The following is a 21477-nucleotide window of genomic DNA, read 5'->3' on the forward strand; positions in this document are numbered from 1 at the left end:
TTCACAAATATTGTTTGTGTCTGACCTGTTCTATAGGTACATTGTTATAGTAAGATGCTGTCTCTCATTATTGTTTTTCTTCCCGCGTCATTTCTCTGTTATTTTGTTTCTCACTTTGATATTTGGAAATTTTGTTACCTGTTATTTTGTTGTGGTATGGCGTTTCCTTACTGTTATCTCAGTACGGTGTCCTGTATGTGTTTACATGCTTAATATAGAATTGATAGAAAAAATTCCATAACAGAAAAACAAAAGATATGGTGTATCAATCCATGTTCAACTTATATTTGAAGGATTAAGTTGAGTTTAGAAAAACATAAATCACCAGATGCTTCAGGTTTGGATGATTAACAAGTAGGATTCAGCTTTCGGAACAAAAGGAACATTGTTATATTGGTTTTGTTGTACTCCGACCAAAATTTCAAATTGATAACATACCAGTTATTATATAAAAATAAAATTTATTCAGTTCTAAATATTTTTTTATAGAAGAACATAAGACATTTTTTATTCGAAAATTAAGTAATTCTTATCTTTTTGTTAACCTTTCGCTATCGAAGTATCTTTTCGAATTTCACTCTGCTTTCAGCGTTTTAAAATGTACAATCATAATTTAAGAAATGAGACGGAAGGTACAAAAGGGATATTTAAAACTAATAAGTAGGAAATAAACAAAAATACAATGGCAAAGAGTAGAAAAAGAACAAAAAGACAAACAAGTCCAAACAACATTTCATATGCTTTCATCATTTCATCAATTTCAATTGTTTAACACATGTGCATACGATATCGATCAGCATAGACTTGCTTGCAGGTAGCAGAACTTCACAATATGATAGCTATAGACCATGGAAACCTACTTGGCCTCCATCTTCAACTACAACTCCATCTTCACCTACAACTCCAACAGTGAATACAACGCAGCCTGGTGGCGGAAATGTTCGTTTGCCGCTTAATCTATATCCAATTTTATATGAACTTGAACTACAACCTTTTATATATGACACAAATCCAGCAGACTTCTATTTCGTTGGAAAAGTTACGATTGAAATGGAATGCAGACAGTCAACAAACGAAATCGTTCTGCACAGCAATCAGCTTAATATTACGACAAGTTCTATTAAGATACAACCATTAGCACCTAGACAAAATACAATTATTCCAACAATAGAATTTGATACTGTCAATCAGTTCCTGATTTTGAAAACAAATACACAATTAGTGGGCGGATCGACTTATTCTGTTTACATTGAGTTCCGTGGACTTTTACTTTCTAAACTGGCTGGATTTTATCAAAGTTCATACCAACGTGGAAATGATACAATGTAAGTGAACATTTGAAGTTTAAACAGTATACACAGTTACTTCAGTACAAGCAATCTTGATGTTTATCTGTCAAGATTCATATACTCATCTTAAATGTTTTTCTCGTATAATTTAGGATTGTATGATGCTAAACCGCTAACGGGTGGTATTGTGCGTGATTTTCATATGGAGACATAATCTTTCATTCAATTTAATTGAAGTCTGGAACTGGCACATCAGTAACAGCTAGAAGTCCTTTTTTAAGTCATGTTTGTCATTGTATTCTAGTTTAGTTTCGTCTGTTACCTATTCTAACATCTCACTCAGACTTCTTTTAAACTGAGTTTTACTGTGCGTTTTGCTGTGTGATTGTATATTCCTCATTGGCTAGAGGCATAGGGGAGGGTATAAAACTTGTTTAACTACGTCACATTTTCGCGCCTGTCCCAAGTCAGGAACCCTTAGTCTTTGTTAGTCTAGGGCCGACTGAAGCACAGCTCCGGATGCGTGATTTTCTCGCTGTATTAAAGACATTGGCGGCCTTGGGATAATTTCTGCTCTTTGATCGTGCTGTTGTCTCTTTGACACATTCCCTGTTTTCATTCACTCTTCTATATACCCTGTATATTTTCTTAAGATATATGAATAAATACACTGTACATATTTAGAAATGCATGTAGATTGTACATCATCTCTTAAAAAGTTTATAAATTGCGAATCTGTTGAGACGCATTTTTAACTGACGGTGGATCTGTGAATACATATTTATACTTAATATTACGACAATATCTATTAAGATACAACCATTAGCACCATTTCTACAGATATACAGTTCATATACATTTTTACAGATGTACAGTTTATATGCATCTCAACAGATGTACATTTTATATTCAGCTGTATCATATTTATGAATCTTATCTGGTATACAGTCAATATGCATCTTATCTGGTATACAGTCAATATGCATCTTATCTGGTATACAGTCAATATGAATCTTATCTGGTATACAGTCAATATGCATCTTAGTAGATGTACATTAGATGGCTTGTATTAAAGTTATTCATAACAATCAACATAATTGAAATATAGATATATTGTGGACTTTATGAAATCACACAAGGATATTTATTTTAGGTATTTTTGTCATATAGCTCTTCAACGGTTTTGGTACTTATACATCCTCGGATTTCAAATGTTTGGCTTGAGCGTTCCTGATGAAGGTAAATCCAGAAAAGCGCTTCGGATGCATGAAATTATTAAACGTGTTGTTTTCAATTTTTTACTCACTGGGTCGATACCTCTGCTGGTGGACTATCAGTCCCCGAGGGTATCATCAGCTCAGTAGTCAGTACTTCGGTACTGACATGATTTAACAAACTTTTCTAAAATTGTCCGTTTTTAAATTTTGAATTTATTAAGAAACTAAGGTTTCAACTCCCTCAGGCAAAATTGACATTAGATGAATTTGGATATTTATTTTAGGTATTTTTGTCATATAGCTCTTCAACTGTTTGGGTACTTATACATCCTCGGATTTCAAAGGTTAATCCAGAAAAGCTCTTCGGACGCATGAAATTATTAAACGTGTTGTTTTCAATTTTTTTCAACATAATTGAAATAAAGATATAATGTACAGATGCCGTGAACCAATCAAAATAATGATTTTTCTTGTATTGTCAATAATTGTATATTTTTTCATTATGTATTTAACAGTTATATTGCCACAACACAGATGCAGGCAACAGATGCAAGAAAAGCCTTCCCGTGTTTTGATGAACCAGCTGTAAAAGCGAAATTCAGTGTGACTCTTATCAGAAAAAAACACTTGATTTCCTTGTCGAATATGAACCAAATCCGATCCAAAGATTTGTAAGATTTTATTCCTTTCTATTTTTAAAAGAAAGATGTATGATAGTCTTCAATGAAACAGTAGCCAAACAACAGCATTTATAACCTCTAAAGGATGTTTGCTCCTCTTGTTTTTGAATTTTTGCCGGATTTTCGGAATCCTCTTGTTTTATCCATGCTTGGCCATTAAATAATTTTGTCCACTAACCCCTACTTTTCTTTTCATAATTTTATTACATATAGTTTAAAAAGCCATATTTGAAAATCTTTTAAAATCCTTATTACTTTTTCATTGTTTTTGAAAGAAAAAAGGTGCCTATGTTAAATGTATGAAAAATCTAGAGAGAATCATTTCCTGCCAAATTTTCAAAGGCTTATATCTCGAAAACAAGCACACGGACCCTTCATTTTTTTCTGCTTTATTAGTTGCTTCATTCATATACCATCAATTTATAACAGTCTTTTAAAATGCTTGTTATTTTGAAACAGAGTAGCGAACATCCTTAATATAGATAATTTAGATTCATATATATCACGTGATACATATACGATAGGTTAATCGACCTCAGTTTTTGGTGGAGTTCGTGTTGTTCGGTCATTTAAATGTGTTATGTATGGAGTGTCTTGTAGAAGTTTGAATGTATCCTTGGTCTCTCCAGTCATGTCAATCTATCAGTTAATTTCAGATTTAAAGGTGGTTAATTCAGTACTGTTTAGACAGATCGCTTTCAGTCATTTAAGATCTGTTCAATCTATGCTCAGACTATTCAGCAGTTGTTATTTACCTGTACACATCAAGACCGAATTGAATTGACTGCACGTAAATGTCTGAATAGCACCGAATTTATCGAAGGGGATTAGTCTGAAAATTGACAGAAAAAACATATCTAAATAACTTATTGTTCATAATTTTCAGATACAGTTAAGGTGGTACCTAACACTACAGGGAGATAACTCTGTAAAAATCAGCTAAACGTTTTAATTACGTTGTATTGTTAAGGAAATATTAAGCTTCTCAATGATCAAAATTAGTGTTTGTCAAACTGCTATATAACCAACGAAATTTTTCTGATAAAGTGGTTGGTTCAAATTTTTTGAAATTTTTATATTTTTGTCAAAGGGTCAAAGTAGACATTTTGTCAAAATTTTATGAAAATTAAACGAGCCAAATTAATATTAGTCAAGGTGTTGGGTACCACCTTAAGATAAAAAAAAAAGACCGTGTAAGACTAAACTGCATTTACTAATGTTACTAATGATAAAATGAACGAATCGTTGCAATAGCTTTTAAGCTTATAGTCGACATCAATCCCGAACTGAGGCGAAAAATATTCAGAAAAAAACGAAATACCATAAAAAGACACCAAAAAAAAAGTATAAAAAATCTATTTGTCAAGAAACAAAAATGCATTTAAGATAAGTACACAACACATACAGAAATATTTACTAATATATATATATACTGCATGGTGAATGTTCACCAACTATCTGGTCCAGAAAATACATGAAAGTAGAGATTATTCGTAATATAATTGTAATTTAGGATTGATATTCACACAATAAAACCTGTATAAGTTGAATAAAATGTAATGTATATGTATATTTTAAAACAATAGGTCTGTGGCATTTACTAACTAATTGAAAGTCTTGTGAAGTTCTCATTATCAATATCTTTAAGTCACAGTTTTCGCTGTGATTGCAGAGAAATATTGCTTACATGGAAGCTATATAACAAAGAGTTTCAAGTGGTGAAGTTGAAGTCATCCCTTTGAAAAACTTATAGACGCCATCACGAATTGATTTGCCGTTATTGAATATCTGTTTCTTAGATAGCGACGGATATGTTCTAATTGTCGTAACCACAATCAAGTCCTCTTTTACTTGAAATGTAATATCACCAAATTAGACTCATAACCGATGTTGTACTTACATGAGCGAATTGAAGGGAGCACATGTGAAACGGGATCTGCTTACCCTTACGGAGCACTTGATATCATCCACCGGGATTTTAGGGTTCGTGTTGCTTAGTCTTTAGTTTGTTATGTTATGTTGTGTTTTGCAAATTGTTGTTTATCTCTTAGTCGTTTTTGGGTTTTTTTTCATGGCATTGTCAGTTAGTATTTGACTTATGAGTTTGAATATCAATTTGGTGTCTTCCAATCTCTTTAGTATTTGTTTTGATATTTTTGTTTTTGTTTTTAAAAGGCAGTTTGTGTTTTGTTATTGGGTCTTCAATGTTCCGCCGTAATTTATTCGTGATTTTTAACTTTTGTTATTCGGCGTCACTGAGTCTTTTGGAGACAAAACGTACGACTGGCGTACAAATGTTTAGTCCTGGTATCTGTGATGAGTGTATTTAAAGCATCGTTTACATTTCTTTATTTTTCACATAGGAATGATTTTGAAAGGTATAACAGTTTACTCGAAGTATTTTTGAGTTATGGAACTATGTATAAAATTAATATTAACTACAACTAAAAAAGGCTGTCCATGTTAAAAAAAATTCTTAATATTAAATCTAGGGAACACGAAGGACACGATGATGAAACAAAAAGCAGGAAAGAAATGAAAGAAAACATAAACTTGGCATAATTATGATCTAAAAAAAACTAATTCTGATATATTTCACGAAACAAGTTAAAACGTTTTTTTAAATCAATTTCGCTCTGTTTTTATTTAAGAGCCAACGACTGGGTGGCAGATCATTATGCAGTTACGCCGTTGATGTCAACTTACTTATTAGCTTTCATTGTTTGTGATTTCACATTCAAAGAAGAAACAACTGCTAATAATTTATTAGTAAGTATTTCTGTAAAATGTCAATAAATCTAAACTCGTTCTTCCGTTTGTTAGTGTAAATGATAATATATAACTGCTGGAATAGAATAATCGGGATGTGCCGATCTAACTTAAGGTAGTTTTTTTATCTGCCTGACTTTAACTTTAACAATTCCAGAACTTAAGTCCTTGAATTTCAAAAACAATGTGTATACATTAAAGCACGAAAAACAAACAGCTATGTTCTCTACAAAATGAACTGGAATGTTATATTTTACGACAATGTTATTCAAATTGAGCTTTACTGTCATCATTTTTTGTTTTGAGATTGTAACACAGTGATGACTGCTGTACCCATATTTTGACTATTTTATTTATTATGTCTGTTTTGTTCACGCATCGTTGTAAATATAACGGAATTTGATGAGACTGTCGTACAAGTGAGAGGTTTAACGCTATAAAACCAGGTTCAATCCACCATTCAAATCCAGTCAGGAATATGACAGTTGTTGTTCATTCGTTTGATGTGTTTGGTCATTTGATTTTGCCATGTGATTAGGGACTTTCCGATTGAATTTTCCTCGGAGTTCAGTATTTTTGTGATTTTACTTTTTAATGGGTAAAAAGGAAGACAATACATAAAATGACACGTTTGTTTAATTATTCAGTTTTAATAACAGCTGTTTTCACAAAATGATACAAAACTCATCCAAGATATCGACATATATAATAATAAACCAATAAACAAGCTATATAGAAAGTATTGTAATTTATATGTGGACATATCTAAATAAAAACGTTGATATGACAGAAAGATGCCATTGATTTAACATTACCTCTAACACAAATAACAGTCTACATAACAATAACACTACATTGAAATATATAGACTGAGCAACATGAACCCCAACAAAACCCGAGGTTGATCTCTGGTGCTCCGGAAGGGTAAGCAGATCCTGTTCTGTAAAAGACAAAAAATTACAAAACACTACATGAAAAACTAAAAAAACGGAGCGAAATAGGAGTAGACATGGTGTGGAATCATCAGATAGATTTCTTTAGTTATGTTCCTTATCCATTTTTGTGATTTGAGAGTTACACCATGTCCGATTAAGATCTAAAGTTCTTAAAATATAAATCATTATAAAAAGGACTTTTGAACTGCGTATTTTTTTTTCAATATTTATATTTGTATTTAATATGCGAAATATAATGCTTATTTCTGAATTTCTGCCCATGTTTAAACATTTGTGATAATTCTAAATATACGAAAGAAGAATATGTGATAAGCATGTTATATATATACTGAGTATATGATATATGTACGATCGGGGTCTAACAATCATCCATCAGTTGTAATCATTCCAGTGCTAGTAAATTAAAATAACACTTTTAAATTTGTGTTCGACGAAGCGTTAAGCAGGGTTCATATTCAAAAAGCAATATACATTAGCTTGTTGTCGGCCTGACGAAACAATTAATTTGCATTGGACGTTGAACATCAATCTACAGTCATCAATACCAAATACATGTTTTGAGACATTTTGTACAAAAACTATTTTTGGGTAAGGTAAAGCTTTTACTTATATCTCAATCTAAGTGACTAGATCTCATTATGATACTGTATTTGGTAGTTTGTGCAATTTTGCAGTCTCTTAGTTATTCCTTTTCAAATGTCTCACTGACAATCATACACGTATCTTATTTATATATACTAGTAACACATGGAATTCAAATCAAATTGTCTTTTTTATCAGTACAGAGCTTGGGCTCGTCCAGAAGCAATCGATCAAACAACATACGCTTTAGACGTTGGTGTCAGAATTCTGACGTTCTATGAAGAATACTTTGCTACACCATATCCGCTTTCTAAACAAGGTAAGTGGTATATTCATACTAATCAATTTTAGCCTCCTAAACAAGGTAAGATATATATATATATACGAATCCATTTCAGTTTCATAAACGAGGTAAGAGGTATATGTATACGAATCCATTTCCGCATCCTAAACACGATAAGAGGTATATGTATACGAATCCATTTCCGCATCCTAAACACGATAAGAGGTATATGTATACGAGTTAATTTCCGCTTCCTAAACTAAGTAAGTGGTATATGCATACGAACCCATTTCCACTTCCTAACCAAGGTAAGAGGTACATGCATACGAATCCATTTCCGCTTCCTTAAAATGTAAGAGGTATATGTATACGAATCCATTTCCGCTTCCCAAACAAGGTAAGAGGCATATGCATACGAACCCATTTCTCTCCTTAAAATGTAAGTGGTATATGCATACAAATTCATTTTCGTTTCCTAAACTAGGTAAGGTGTATATGTATGACCGTTCATGTCAATTAATCCTCACACTTTAATACCAAACGAACCCCTTTCACACATTCAGTTTATTAAACATCAGTTCCTTTTCTACAAACTTTGGAATACTTTATTTCATTTTTATAAATTAAAATTTAGGTCAGGATATGTTCCGGACGTATTAACGTAATACACTTACCATTGTTGTAATATGTAAGGTCGGATCTATTTATCCAATCTTTAATGAGTATTTGTTGCTAGTTGGATAAGCAAAAAGCTTTTAGGAGTGTGAGAAAAGGTAGACTAGAACAAACAAACGTTTGTGTATCGTAGACTTGCTTTCTTCTAGAATTTGACCCTAGGAAAACGCGTCTAGAACGAGTACACATTGTGGTAAATGATATATTATTTTTTTCAACAAAAATTGATAACGTTTATAATGTAAGGTGCTTATCAGTCAAAATGAAATGAAAAATGTATGTAGATACATAACCAACCAATACATCATAATACATAGCTTATTGTATTTCTAGTAATTAATGTATATTACATGTAATCAACGGGTTTCATATATCAAAATCTACTGCCCCTTCTCAAACGAAACCTTTCTAGCACGTGTTTTAAATCGTTAGTAATAGTGTTTGCTGTTTAAGATTTTTTCTTTTCAAGATATGATAGCTGTTCCTGAATTTGAAGCTGGTGCAATGGAGAACTGGGGACTGATAGTGTACAGAGAGTCGGCCATGTTGTACGATCCTCTAGATACAGCAGAGTTTTTTAAACAGTTTGTTACAATGGCTGTCTCGCATGAAGTAGCACACATGGTCAGTAAAAAATAAATCTTGATATTCTTTCTTTCTTAAAACATGGCAAACACTCGCTTATCTCAATCGTTGTCTGCTTTCAATCACACTAAGGAGCTTAATTATCAAATTGGTCATCATTTAACGGGTATTGTTTAACGGCTATTTTGAATTAACCCACCCGGACTCCTCCTTTTGGCGTTCATGAAATTCACTCCGTTTTTTATGCATTATTTTGACATAAATTTAAGAATGAATGAACTAGTTTTCACATTAAATGTTTTTAATTTTGAGATCTTATAACACTCGTTAAACAATTCCACATATTTAAGTTATAACCAAACGCACCTGTACTCGCTCCTTTTAAAGTTCATGAAATTCACTCCGTTTTTTATGCATTATTTTGACATAAATTTAAGAATGAATGAACTAGTTTTCACATTTAATGTTTTTAATTTTGAGATCTTATAACACTCGTTAAACAATTCCACATATTTATGTTATAACCAAACGCACCTGTACTCGCTCCTTTTAAAGTTCATGAAATTCACTCCGTTTTTTATGCATTATTTTGACATAAATTTAAGAATGAATGAACTAGTTTTCACATTTAATGTTTTTAATTTTGAGATCTTATAAGACTCGTTAAACAATTCCACATATTTATGTTATAACCAAATGCACCTGTTCTCGCTCCTTTTAAAGTTCATGAAATTCACTCCGTTTTTTATGCATTATTTTGACATAAATTTAAGAATGTGTGAACTAGTTTTCACATTTAATGTTTTTAATTTTGAGATCTTATAACACACGTTAAACAATTCCACATATTTATGTTATAACCAAACGCACCCGGACTCGCTCCTTTTAGAGTTCATGAAATTCCCTCCGTTTTTGTACATTACTCTGACTTTAAAATAAAATTGAGAATGGAAATGGGGAATATGTCAAAGAGACAACAACCCGACCAAAGGGCAGACAACAGCCGAAGGCCACCAGCGGGTCTTCAATGCAGCGAGAAATATCCCGCACCCGGAGGTGGTCCTCAGCTGGCCCTTAAATAAATTGTGTGCTAGTTCAGTGAGAATGGACGTCACACTAAACTCCAAAACATATAAATGAACTAAAATTAAAAAACATACAAGACTAACAAAGGCCAGAGGCTCCTGATTTGGGACAGGCGCAAAAATGCGGCGGGGTTACACATGTTTTGTGAGATCTCAACCCTCCCCCTATACCTCTAGTCAATGTAGAAAAAAGAAAAAAAAAACACATAGCAATACGCACAGTAAAACTCAGTTTAAAAAAATTCCGAGTCCAATGTCAGAATAGGTAACAAAAGAAGCTAAGCCTACCGTCAATTAGTATCATGTTCAATATAAATCACATGTTCATTTTTCGATATGTTTTGAAAGGAAACGTGCATCGTTGAAGACTACTTAAATACAAAAATCTATGAATGAATGAACTAGTTTCCACATCTAATGTTTTTAATTTTGAAATCTTATAACACTTGTTAAACAATTCCACATGTTTATGTTATAACCCAACCCACCAGGACTTCTCCTTTTGGAGTTCCTGAAATTCACTCCGTTTTTTTTATGCATTATTTTGACATAAATTTAAGAATAAATGAACTAGTTTTCACATTTAATGTTTTTAATTTTGAGATCTTATAACACTCGTTAAACAATTCCACATGTTTATGTTATAACCAAACGCACCCCTACTCTCTCCTTTTAGAGTTCATGAAATTCACTCCGTTTTTGTTCATTACTTTGACTTTACATCTTCCAAATCGATCTACGAGATTTGAAGATCGGTAAACTACTGACCCCTTATGTAATAGCCATCGTTTAGCACATGTGTATGTTATAACCAAACGCACCCGTACTGACCACCTATTTGATAGCCACATGTGGAGCAGGATCTGCTTACCCTTCCGGAGCACCTGAGATCACCCCCAGTTTTTGATGGGGTTCGTGTTGTTTATTCTTTAGTTTTCTATGTTGTGTCATCTTTACTATTATTTGTCTGTTTGTTTTATTATTTTTGGCCATGGCGTTGTCAGTTTTTTTTTCGATCTATGAGTTTGACTGTCCCTCTGGTATCTTTCGTCCCTCTTTTAGCATCTATTTGATAAAACAAATCTGCTCTAATGTGTTCTATACAATCCATTAGCAAAAGCTTAATACAAAGAATAATATAAAATAAAAGACACTAGATTTTTCCAAATACTATGTTTTCTTACAATGAAATATGATTTGTCTCATTGGAATAACAATGAAATAGGATTTGTCTCATTGGACTAAAAATGAAATAGGATTTGTCTTATTGGACTTACAATGAAATAGAAGTTGTCAAATTGGTCTTACAAAGAAATAGAATTTGTCTCATTGGACTAACAATGAAATAGAATGTGTCTTATTGGTCTTACAATGAACAAATGACACGAATAATTCTATCTTAAATACAAACAAAATATTTCATATATATTCATATGAATATTTATTTCGTAAACATGCATCTATACAGGGTTTCAATTAAATTATATGCAACCACATATTGATTGTACGATCCACTAAATATCTACAGTTTTTTCAATTATTCACATCTTAGATTTTTATTTTGAAGTGGTTTGGGAACCTAGTGACACCCTCATGGTGGGACGATATATGGCTTAATGAAGGTTTTGCCAACTATATAGCATATGTTGGAATGGATTTCGTACATAAAGACTGGCTGGCGGTAAATATTACATTTCAACGCAATGATATCATTACTATAACATATTCAGGTACGTATATATTATATGTAGGTTACGTCGAAAACACAGTTAATTTGTAGCTAGAGTGTACGATTTGTTAACTGTTTTGGATTTTGTTGTTAAAAATAACAAAAGAAAAACTCTGGGAATATAAAAAATGTTATTTTTATTTGAACACAATACAGTTCATTCCACGACTAGCTACTACTTATGCAAAAAAGATTCAGCAAATACACAGAAGTCCGACAGACATTAAGAGGACAAGATTTAGACTTCAACGTAGAAAAGTTTCTATATCACATTTCAAGTCTTTTTTTTGTTTTGGGTCTACGCAAGTTCGGATGGCTTTTAAAAGAGACTTCAAATGTATTAATTTCACTAAATGCCACAGTTGAATAAAATAACCGAGTAAGCGTCAAAGAAAAATGAAACAGAAAACCTCGAATGACCTTTATTCTAGCTTGTAGACGTCATCAATCAATGGACAGGTGTTTATCTAATATGTTAAGATGCAGATCAGTCCGAATGAAGAGCTGCAACTAAAGAGAGCAGTAACATTCCGATAAAATTAATGACAACTAATGACAATGTTCATAGTCTCTTTTATTTCTTGTCCCTGTTTGCTTTAATTGTTTTATTACTTCTAACGTATTAAAAAGCCTTTTCTATGGCATTCCAAATTTGTCTGTTAGGAAAGTTAATTCAGCAAAGTCTCTTTTGCTTTGTAAATAATATTTCATGACAGAATATCATATTTTTCTATCACAGCGTATTAAAAAGTGACGAGGCCTTTTTGGAGTATTGATCGTTAATCTGACAATCTTTTACTTTAATTGTTCAAAAGAAGACAAAATCAATTAATCAATTGATAGAAAAGGAAAAAGCACTTTATCCTTTACCTTCGTTGAAACTTTGAAAATGAAGGACCCTCAGCCTAAGGCAGATCCCCAGGGGGTAAATAAATATCATCAATGTTTTGTAGTATATATCATCTCCACAAGAGACCAAATGACACAGAAATTAACAACTAAAGGTCACCGTACGTCCTTCAACAATGAACAAAGCCCATACCGCACAGTCAGCTATAAAAGGCCCCGAAATGACAATGTAAAACAATTAAAACGAGAAAACTAACGGCCTAATTTGGGTCACAGAACTTTTTCAAGCCGTACGTTATGCAAAATTATCAGATTTTGTAAGGATAATACGTGAAGAACAGATTGAATACCAAACGATATGATTTTAAGATACATGTATAACAAGACAGCGTTCAGAAAAGAATAAAAAGCAAGATAGGATTCACCGTCTTGCTGCATAATAAAAAAAAAATATCCTGAGATATCTTCCCTTAAAATTCCAAGTTTTAAGACTTGGACTGATTTGTTTATGTAGAAGAAGATGTACCAAACAAAAGATAAAGCCATCTTTGTTGTTATTTAAATGAAAACCTCAAACATATAATCCATATTTCAATCAACAATTACTCTAGACCCCTTATTGTGTTAATGATTAATAAAAGACTTTTTATACAGATAACAAAATATTTAAAGTTTTAAATCAGGTTTTCATCCATATTTTTTTCGAACTACGATCTTTGCTTTTTGTAAAAGTTATTTTTTTTTTTATTTTTTAAACCACAGCTTAATCATTTGGACTAATTGCAAAGCAGATTCGGTTTCAGTATATCTATGCATCTATTTTGTAGCTCGACCATTTTGTGGTCAAAAGTGTTCATAAGGCTTTGAGCTTTGATGGACTAGTTTCCTCACATCCAGTATATGTTCCTGTTTCTAATCCAGATGAAATTTTCCAAATATTTGATACTATTTCCTACGAAAAGGTATTTATCAATATGTAACCATCTATGAAAATAAAGATACTTCACTATGTTGGAATATAAAGGTGTTACAATAATGCTCTGTATAAGTATATTTTGCTATTCGTTCCTCACACGTGATTTTATTCAAAAGTCTCATGTAATTGTAATTGTCAAAACCAGGAACATAACAAAAACCATCATCGATTTCATATTGATATATTTGACTATGATTTTTCTATTGCACATTTAAACAATCACTTGATTAGAAACTTAAACATTGTAACGATCAATCGAGTAAGTTAAATTGATTGATTAATAATGTTTAGCGCCACTTTCGGCATTTTTTATTGTCTCATAAGGTGGCTTTTTTTTATTGTCAGAGGAAGCCGGGGTACCCGGAGAAAACAACCGTACTTCAGCAGGAAAACTGGCAATCCTATTCAATTAGTATAAGAGTCGGAGACACCTTCGATCGACGGGGTTCGAACTCACAACCTCAATCTTGACAAGCTAGTGATCATTGTAGATGACCTCAAACAAGTCGGCTGCCGAGAATCTCAATCAATTTAGGTTGACAATCGAAAAACTTGTGAAATGGCGATTTCATTTTTTTAACATTGCAGGATCTTCTTACTCTTCCAGATTACATGAGATCACCCCTGTTTCTTGATGAGATTCGTGTTGCTCAGTGTTTGGTTGTCCATTTTGTGTTTTCTTTACTGTTGTTTAATAGAAAAGATATGGGGTATTCATCCATGACACAAAAACTGTACATGCACAGCCAAACACAAAAAGTGGTTGGTGTGGTTGTTGGTGTTGTTTGTCTTTCGGTCGTTTTCATTTTGTTGCCATGGTATTGTCAGTTTTCAATTTTTGACTAATGAGTTGGAATGTACCTTTAGTATCTTTCGCCTCTAAACCACCTCAGTGGTCTCTTGGTAGCGTGTTCGCGACGATTGCAGGAGTTCGTTGGTTCGAACCCTGACGAGTCCCACTAAAGACTTTAAAATTGTTAATTGCTTTTTCGCTCAGAACGAGGCATTAAGGAGTAAAGCAAAGACAGGTCGACTCGAAGTCAGAATAATGTGTCGGGATAGGGTTACATGTCCTCCTGTGGACTGTCATCTCAAAAACTAGCACGTTAACAATGCGGTTCAGCGTGTTGGTCTAATACAAAGCAAGGTAAATATTCATAATTCATTAACATGCTCTCATCCGGAATATGTATTTTATTTCCCACTGGACGTTTCCTAGCCATCAATCATCTCTCGCCTCTCGTTTAGAGTAGTTGATAAGTACGGAATAAAACCTCTTTAAATGTTAAGTAACGATTCAATAATTCTCCATTGACAACTGTTAGGTAAAGTAAATGACAATTTATTTCAAAAACGCGACCTAACATGAAAAAGAATAGACAAAGATGTTGAGATTGCAAACAAGATTTGTTTTACAATAAAAAATATTAAATATTAATAAATTCAAGAATTCAAAACGTCGGCGTTTCTCATTTTCCAGACAGGTACTTTATTGAAAATTCCACACTTGACGTTGTACAATCAGATTAATCGATATAAATCAGTTACATTAGAATCTTTATTTGTTATGAAATGAGTTTTAGTGAGAACAAGATATAATAATCTGAAAACTACCTGTAATGTCTGATTATAAAAACGTTAAGTCTTTTTTAGACCTTAAGTATATTTTAAGGTTTTTTGTATAGTTATGCAATATTAAGATATATAATAAAAAAGAATATAATCAAAATTTCTTGTTTGAGACGAATCATATGAACATTTAATTTTTTATGACTTTTCAGGGTGGATCTATTATAAGAATGATGCAATTCTTTTTGGGTGACGAAACATTCCAAAGAGGTCTACAGGTGAGCATAATTAATCTCTAATATAAACATCGATGTCAGTGCTTCGGTCGATACGGTCGAAGGAGGGTACCTGATTCATCCAAGGTATGCCGATTGCACAATATATGTTTACGAATAATTTCTATAATGTATGTGGCATGTGTTCTTTATTAAGTTCTTACAATCTTCTTACCTTGTTTATAATCAAACAATTTTAGAAAAACAAACAACAGTTCAATTATATCGGTATAGAGTTATTTTTGAAATATTACCTTTGTTTTTTGTTATCTTATTACCATTTACCCGCATAGATTTTGTAAAACGAAATAATCTAAGGATTCATGCAAAGTGTGTAACCCTAACTTTAACATGTTCAGGTTGGAGATTTCTTGATGACGATATTTCCAGGAAAGCGCTTCGAACACAATGGAGATTAAAGAGTCAGTCTTCGTTAGTCTGTCCGTAACACCTATTTACAGCGGTTGTCCAAAACCTTATCTTCTTTATAGGACCAATCGTCACTTTGTGCAGTTTATTTATGTATATCGTTATTTTGTTTTGTGACTGTTGCGGAGTCATTGGAATTGGAATTGGTTCTTACAGAATAAATAATTAGTTGTTTCTGATGGATAATTCTCATTAGAGAACAAAAGCAATAGACAGTATAAAAAAATGATTACAGTAGGTGTTAAATCTGTATATTTAAAAATCCATTTTATTAATTAAATAGAATCTTTTATCTTTCATTAATTAAATTATTGTAAATCTAACAAAAAAACCCACATACATAGTAGTTAGCATATCAATACTTTAAGATAGATGGGGTTTGCTGGTTCAAATTAAGAACGATATAATTGTGTTCATACTTTGTAAACATTTGCATGCAATGGTGCTATTTTCAAAAGCATAATAATTTGTATGGGTCACAACGAGCTATCTTCATGATTTTCAAGCTACAGGTTGTGCAAAACTGTCATATTTGTTAAAAATTTAACATGGAAAAAAGCACTAATGTGTGAATAGAAAGAACTCTAAATGATGAAATTTCAAACTTGACTTGAGCAGATAGCTTTTATAACAATGTATAATGTGCTTTCAGAAAGAAAATTGCTTTATAACTTAATAGATCATTTACATTCCTTTATAAGCCTAGATTATTTGATTATCATCCTTGATATAACAAAATTTAAAAGAATTAAATTCATGAAAATATTTTCTTCTTTGTAGGAAAAAATTGTAAAATACAAAAATACCGTACTCCATGGAAAATTCAAATTGGAGTCCTTTATAAAATGTCAAAATCAAAAACTTAAACACATCAAACGAATGGAAAGCAACTGTTATATTCCTGACTTGTACAGGCATTTCCATATGTAGAAAATGGTGGATTAAACCTGGTTTATAGCTAGCTATACCTCTCACTTGTATGGCAATCGCATAGAATTCAATTATATTGACAACAATATGTGAGCAAAACAAACAGACATTATAGGTAAAAATGTCAAAAATTGGATTACAGAAGTCAACATTGTAATCTTAATCATTATAAAACCAATAACTATTTCAACAAAGAAAAACAAAATCGAATATAGACACTCTATAGACAAAGCAAAAATGAAAGACAAGAATACAAAGATGACCATAGCACTATAACACAATGACGCGGTGTATAAATACCGAGCCACGCAAAAAGTATATTACAAAAAATGGACTAAACAGTACAGGTTAGAAATATACAAAGACAAATAAAAAAAAACCCAATAAAACACGTAATTGAAATGATAAACAACGTCATTGCCTAGAATCTATACTTCAAGACAGTTTTATGCATTATTTGTGAAGTTGATACAGAATATCTATCAAAAAGTTCTTGGTATCTTCCGATGAACGTTTTTAAAAAAAGGACACAACATCCTTTGTCATAACTCTGGTTCATTAACTTTCTGCTCAGACATTGTTGTCGTTTTATAAAGTCTGAGTAGGATGTTTCTAAAAAAAAATTATACAGAACAAATTTCGTAACTGAACAAAAAAAACCGAAAGATAAATTAATGTGCATAACACACGTTTTGTATCGGATTTGCTCATGTCAGTCATTTGCAATCAAATAATGATTTTGACCCCCCTCCCCAATCTCATAATTGAATTTGCATAACACATGTTTTTATTTTACGTTTTAGCTATATATTACAGAAAGAGTATACGGTGTAGCAGCACATGATGATCTGTGGGATGCTTTAGGAAGAGTAAGAAATACATTTGTTTTAACTATGCTCGCCGTTCACGTTGATTCAAAACATCGGTTGAACACTTTCCTCTTACTCAAAAACATTCAATTATTAATGATTAACCAAGATATCACTTGTCTTTCAATTTTCTTTTTCTTCTTTTTTTTTGTATGACACATATCGGACATTCTTGCATTAAAGGAAATAAGGTTGTGATATCATTACACATATAAAATACCATGAAGTTAAAAGAGGGGTAATACATTATATCATCGATAACAATTCATGATAAGGCATTCCAAAAGAAGATTTAGGAGAGGTAATGGGGAAAATAAAGGCACCATTAAGTTCAAGGATCCCAATTTATCTTGAAAGGTAAGCATATATTGCTCTGCCATCATTATTTAAGGAATGACTGTAATATATTTTCTGTCTATGAAGAATAACATCAAAAATGTGGTGCACACTGAAATACTACGCGGGTTATTTTAAAGTGTGCACCACATGTTTTATGTTATTTCGAATAGACAGAAAAAATATTACAGTCATTTCTTATAATTTAATTCTAAATTCCATTTTAAACCGTAGTAAACCTTGAAACAAACGTTGATTACGTCACGGTCACATGACAAAATTTTGTCTATGAGCTGATAAACAAAACAAAGTCAGCCAATCAGAAGACGCGTTACATCCAAAATTAAATTATCAGTTCATAAATTGATTCTGTTTGTTATGTTTGTTGTATCATTTGGAGCACAGTTGGTACCTATCGAAATGACTAAAGTCGGTCCAACAATCATTCTATCAAATTTGCAAAATAGTTTGATTTGCATATCATTAAGCATTTAATATAGTTGAAGAGCTGATAACAAATATGTTTATATTTTCATATAGCAAAGTATGATAGATGGTAAGCCACAAAAGGTTCATGATGTTAAAAGAATAATGGACACCTGGACGTTGCAAATGAACTACCCAACAGTTTTCATGGAAAGAATAGGAAATAACATAAAACTCAGTCAATCAAGGTATCTTCAGGATAAAAAAGCTACTGATCCTGGAACATATAACTCATCTTTCGGGTAAGTTTCTATAATTTAATAACAAAACATAAGAAGATGTAGTATGACTGTTGCATAGACAAATATCAATTAAAGACATAATGACGTAGTTGGTTACAACTATTGGTCAACGTACGGCATTCAACAATGAGAAAATCCCATACCATATAGTAAGAAATAAGGGTTCCAACATGTAAGTTGATTGAAACATGAAAACCAACGGCCGTTCTATTTACAAAACAATCAACAATAAATTAGAAAAACAAGTATGATACATAACAACTAGCCAACAAGGAGGTAGAAGATACCAAAGTCACACTCAAAATCATAAGTGGAAGACAAAGGAAGGACAAAAGATACCAGAGGGACAGTCAAACTCACAGATCGAAATCAAACTGACAACGCCATGGCCAAAAATAAAAAGACAAACAGACAAACATAGTACAGATGACACAACATAGAAAACTCAAGACTATGCAACACGAACCACCAAAAATTGGGGGTGATTTCAGGTGCTCCGGAAGGGTAAGCAGATTCTGCTCCACATGTGGCAACTTTTTCAACGCCATGTCAAATAACAAAAACTGACGAAAAGAAAAACGACAGTCTACAAAACACAATATAGAAAAGTAATGACCTAGCAACACGAACACCAACAAAAACAGGACTGATCGCAGGTGTTCCGGAGGGGAAAGTAGATATTGATGCACGTTTTTGGTCCGTCGTGTTGTTCATGTTAGTACAAACTTGATGATGTCATATTCGTGGAAAAGAGAAGGGACTTCTTTGATGATTAATCTTATAAACATGTATATGTCTATGAATGTTAGTATGTCTTATCAATAATCAAGCGACAACATTGTCTTGCAATGGACATATAGCTATATGGATGACAACCATTCGAATGTAGAGCGTCTTTGTAAATTTGAAGGTTGTGTAAATAAAAATAAAAATATGCAGTAAAATACTGTCTTTTTATTAAACCCATACGCAAATATGTTCGTGTGCACGAGCTTCAACTTCTCCAAAGGTGGAGGGGACAAATAGTACCGTTATTATTTATCATATTTACTTTTTGTTCGAATGGTAAATAAAGGCAACAGTAGTATACCGCTGTAAAACAAATGGTTTTACAGTTAATCTTGTCATACATTATTTAGGCACCTTTTCAGCTTGGTTTCATTCGTATTTATTTTTTATGATCTTGAATTATATTTCTGTTAACTTGTCTTGTAACAGTTGCGTTAAGACTGAATTGATATTTATCTCACTTCTCCTTCTATTCATTTCTGCTTTGTATCAGCCACAATAATTTTAAACTTATATTAGTATAATACTTTTCCAGGTATAAATGGGAAATACCTTTCACATTTACAACCCGAAGTAGTAAAGATTTTAACCAGAACGAGGCTGATATAATCTGGATGGGAAAAGACGGAACAGATGGTTAGTATAAGAGGTATATTCGAGAGGTTTAGCTAGCTATAAAACCAGGTTTAATCCACCATTTCAACATAGAGAAATGACTGTACCAAGTCAGGAATATGACAGTGTTTTGCATTCGTTTGGTGTGTTTGAGCTTTTGATTTTGCCATTTAATAAGGGACTTTCCGTTTTGGATTTTTCTTGGAGTTCGGTATTTATAATATTTTCCTTTATTTGTATTTTACGTTAGAAAAGAACATCAAAATAATATATCAAATCAAATATCCGAATCATTTTCGTCATACATACCATAGATGGTGTCTGTTCATGTAATGTTGATTCATCAAATCGTATGAGCCCTACAGGGGCTGATTCGGGCGGGGACGTGAAGGGCGTGCCCCCTCTCCCCTTAAAATTTGCAAAGCATGGGTTGTCCTCAGTTTAATAAAGAATATTTTGATAATTTTACCTAAAAAAAAATAAGTTTGCGCCCCCATTTCCAAAAATATTTTTGAAGCCTCGGTGGCCGAGTTGTCTAAGTAGTTCACCTATTGTATCACTAGCCTGTCAACACTGAGGTTGTGAGTATGAATCCCGCACGTGTCAGTTGCACACGACTCTAATCTTAATTGACTATGATTGTCATTTTTACTACCAATGGTCTGCTGTTCTCTCCGCGTATTCCGGCTTCCTCAACAAATAAAAACTTGCCGCCACAAAACAACACAATAGTGTTGAAAGTGGCGATAAACATCAATCAACAAATCAATCATCAAATATATTTCCGTTATTTATACACAATATCAAACATCATCCAATTTGGGTTTCCAATTATTGTATACCGTATGTGATCCCTAGATGTCTTTGCTAACTGTTTTGTCAATCAAGTGCAGTTATAAGTCAAAAATAAATAATTTTAGATGAAAGGAGGGCAAAAAAAATATCCTGTCTCTTAAAACCTTAATACTATAATACTAGAGCTGATAGAATTTGAATCGAATTGAAACAATTATTACAAAACAGAACAAGTAGATATCAAAGTTATTCGATTTGAATAAACTTGAATAGTGAATAGTAAAAAAAACACAGTTCACTTTTACATGACTGTATTAATGAATTTTGAATAGTGAAAATTGAAAAGTAAATAGTGAACGTACTTCAGCCCGGTTAAATTTGAGGGCGATAAAACTCGTGTTAATTGATAGATTACCTACTTTTATTTTCAGTTTCACTATCAGAAGTAATAAGTGGGAATGACTGGT

The 21477-nt window shown here is 32.4% G+C and overlaps 1 protein-coding gene across 1 annotated transcript; it reads left to right on the forward strand.

Moving 5' to 3' along the window:
• Positions 1-328: 328 nt before the first annotated feature.
• On the forward strand, positions 329-20241 carry LOC127732474 (aminopeptidase N-like). Its single transcript, XM_052241512.1, has 12 exons — positions 329-354; positions 840-1325; positions 3022-3177; positions 5838-5955; positions 7692-7812; positions 8921-9075; positions 11689-11802; positions 13527-13661; positions 15457-15522; positions 17682-17747; positions 18624-18811; positions 20136-20241. Exons 1-12 carry the CDS (start codon positions 329-331, stop codon positions 20239-20241), a joined length of 1737 nt encoding a protein of 578 aa, XP_052097472.1.
• The last annotated feature ends 1236 nt before the right edge of the window (positions 20242-21477 follow it).

This window comes from Mytilus californianus, unplaced genomic scaffold (genome assembly GCF_021869535.1).
Source record: "Mytilus californianus isolate M0D057914Y unplaced genomic scaffold, xbMytCali1.0.p SCAF_25, whole genome shotgun sequence".
NCBI classification, from domain to species: Eukaryota; Metazoa; Mollusca; class Bivalvia; order Mytilida; family Mytilidae; genus Mytilus; species Mytilus californianus.

Excerpts from the sequence above, each read along its gene's own strand:
- LOC127732474 (XM_052241512.1), top strand. The coding sequence starts at position 329 with ATGCTTCAGGTTTGGATGATTAACAA. Across the intron at positions 3,178-5,837 it reads CAAATCCGATCCAAAGATTT|AGCCAACGACTGGGTGGCAG; the intron begins GTAAGATTTTAT and ends TTTTTATTTAAG. Across the intron at positions 11,803-13,526 it reads TACATAAAGACTGGCTGGCG|CTCGACCATTTTGTGGTCAA; the intron begins GTAAATATTACA and ends TCTATTTTGTAG.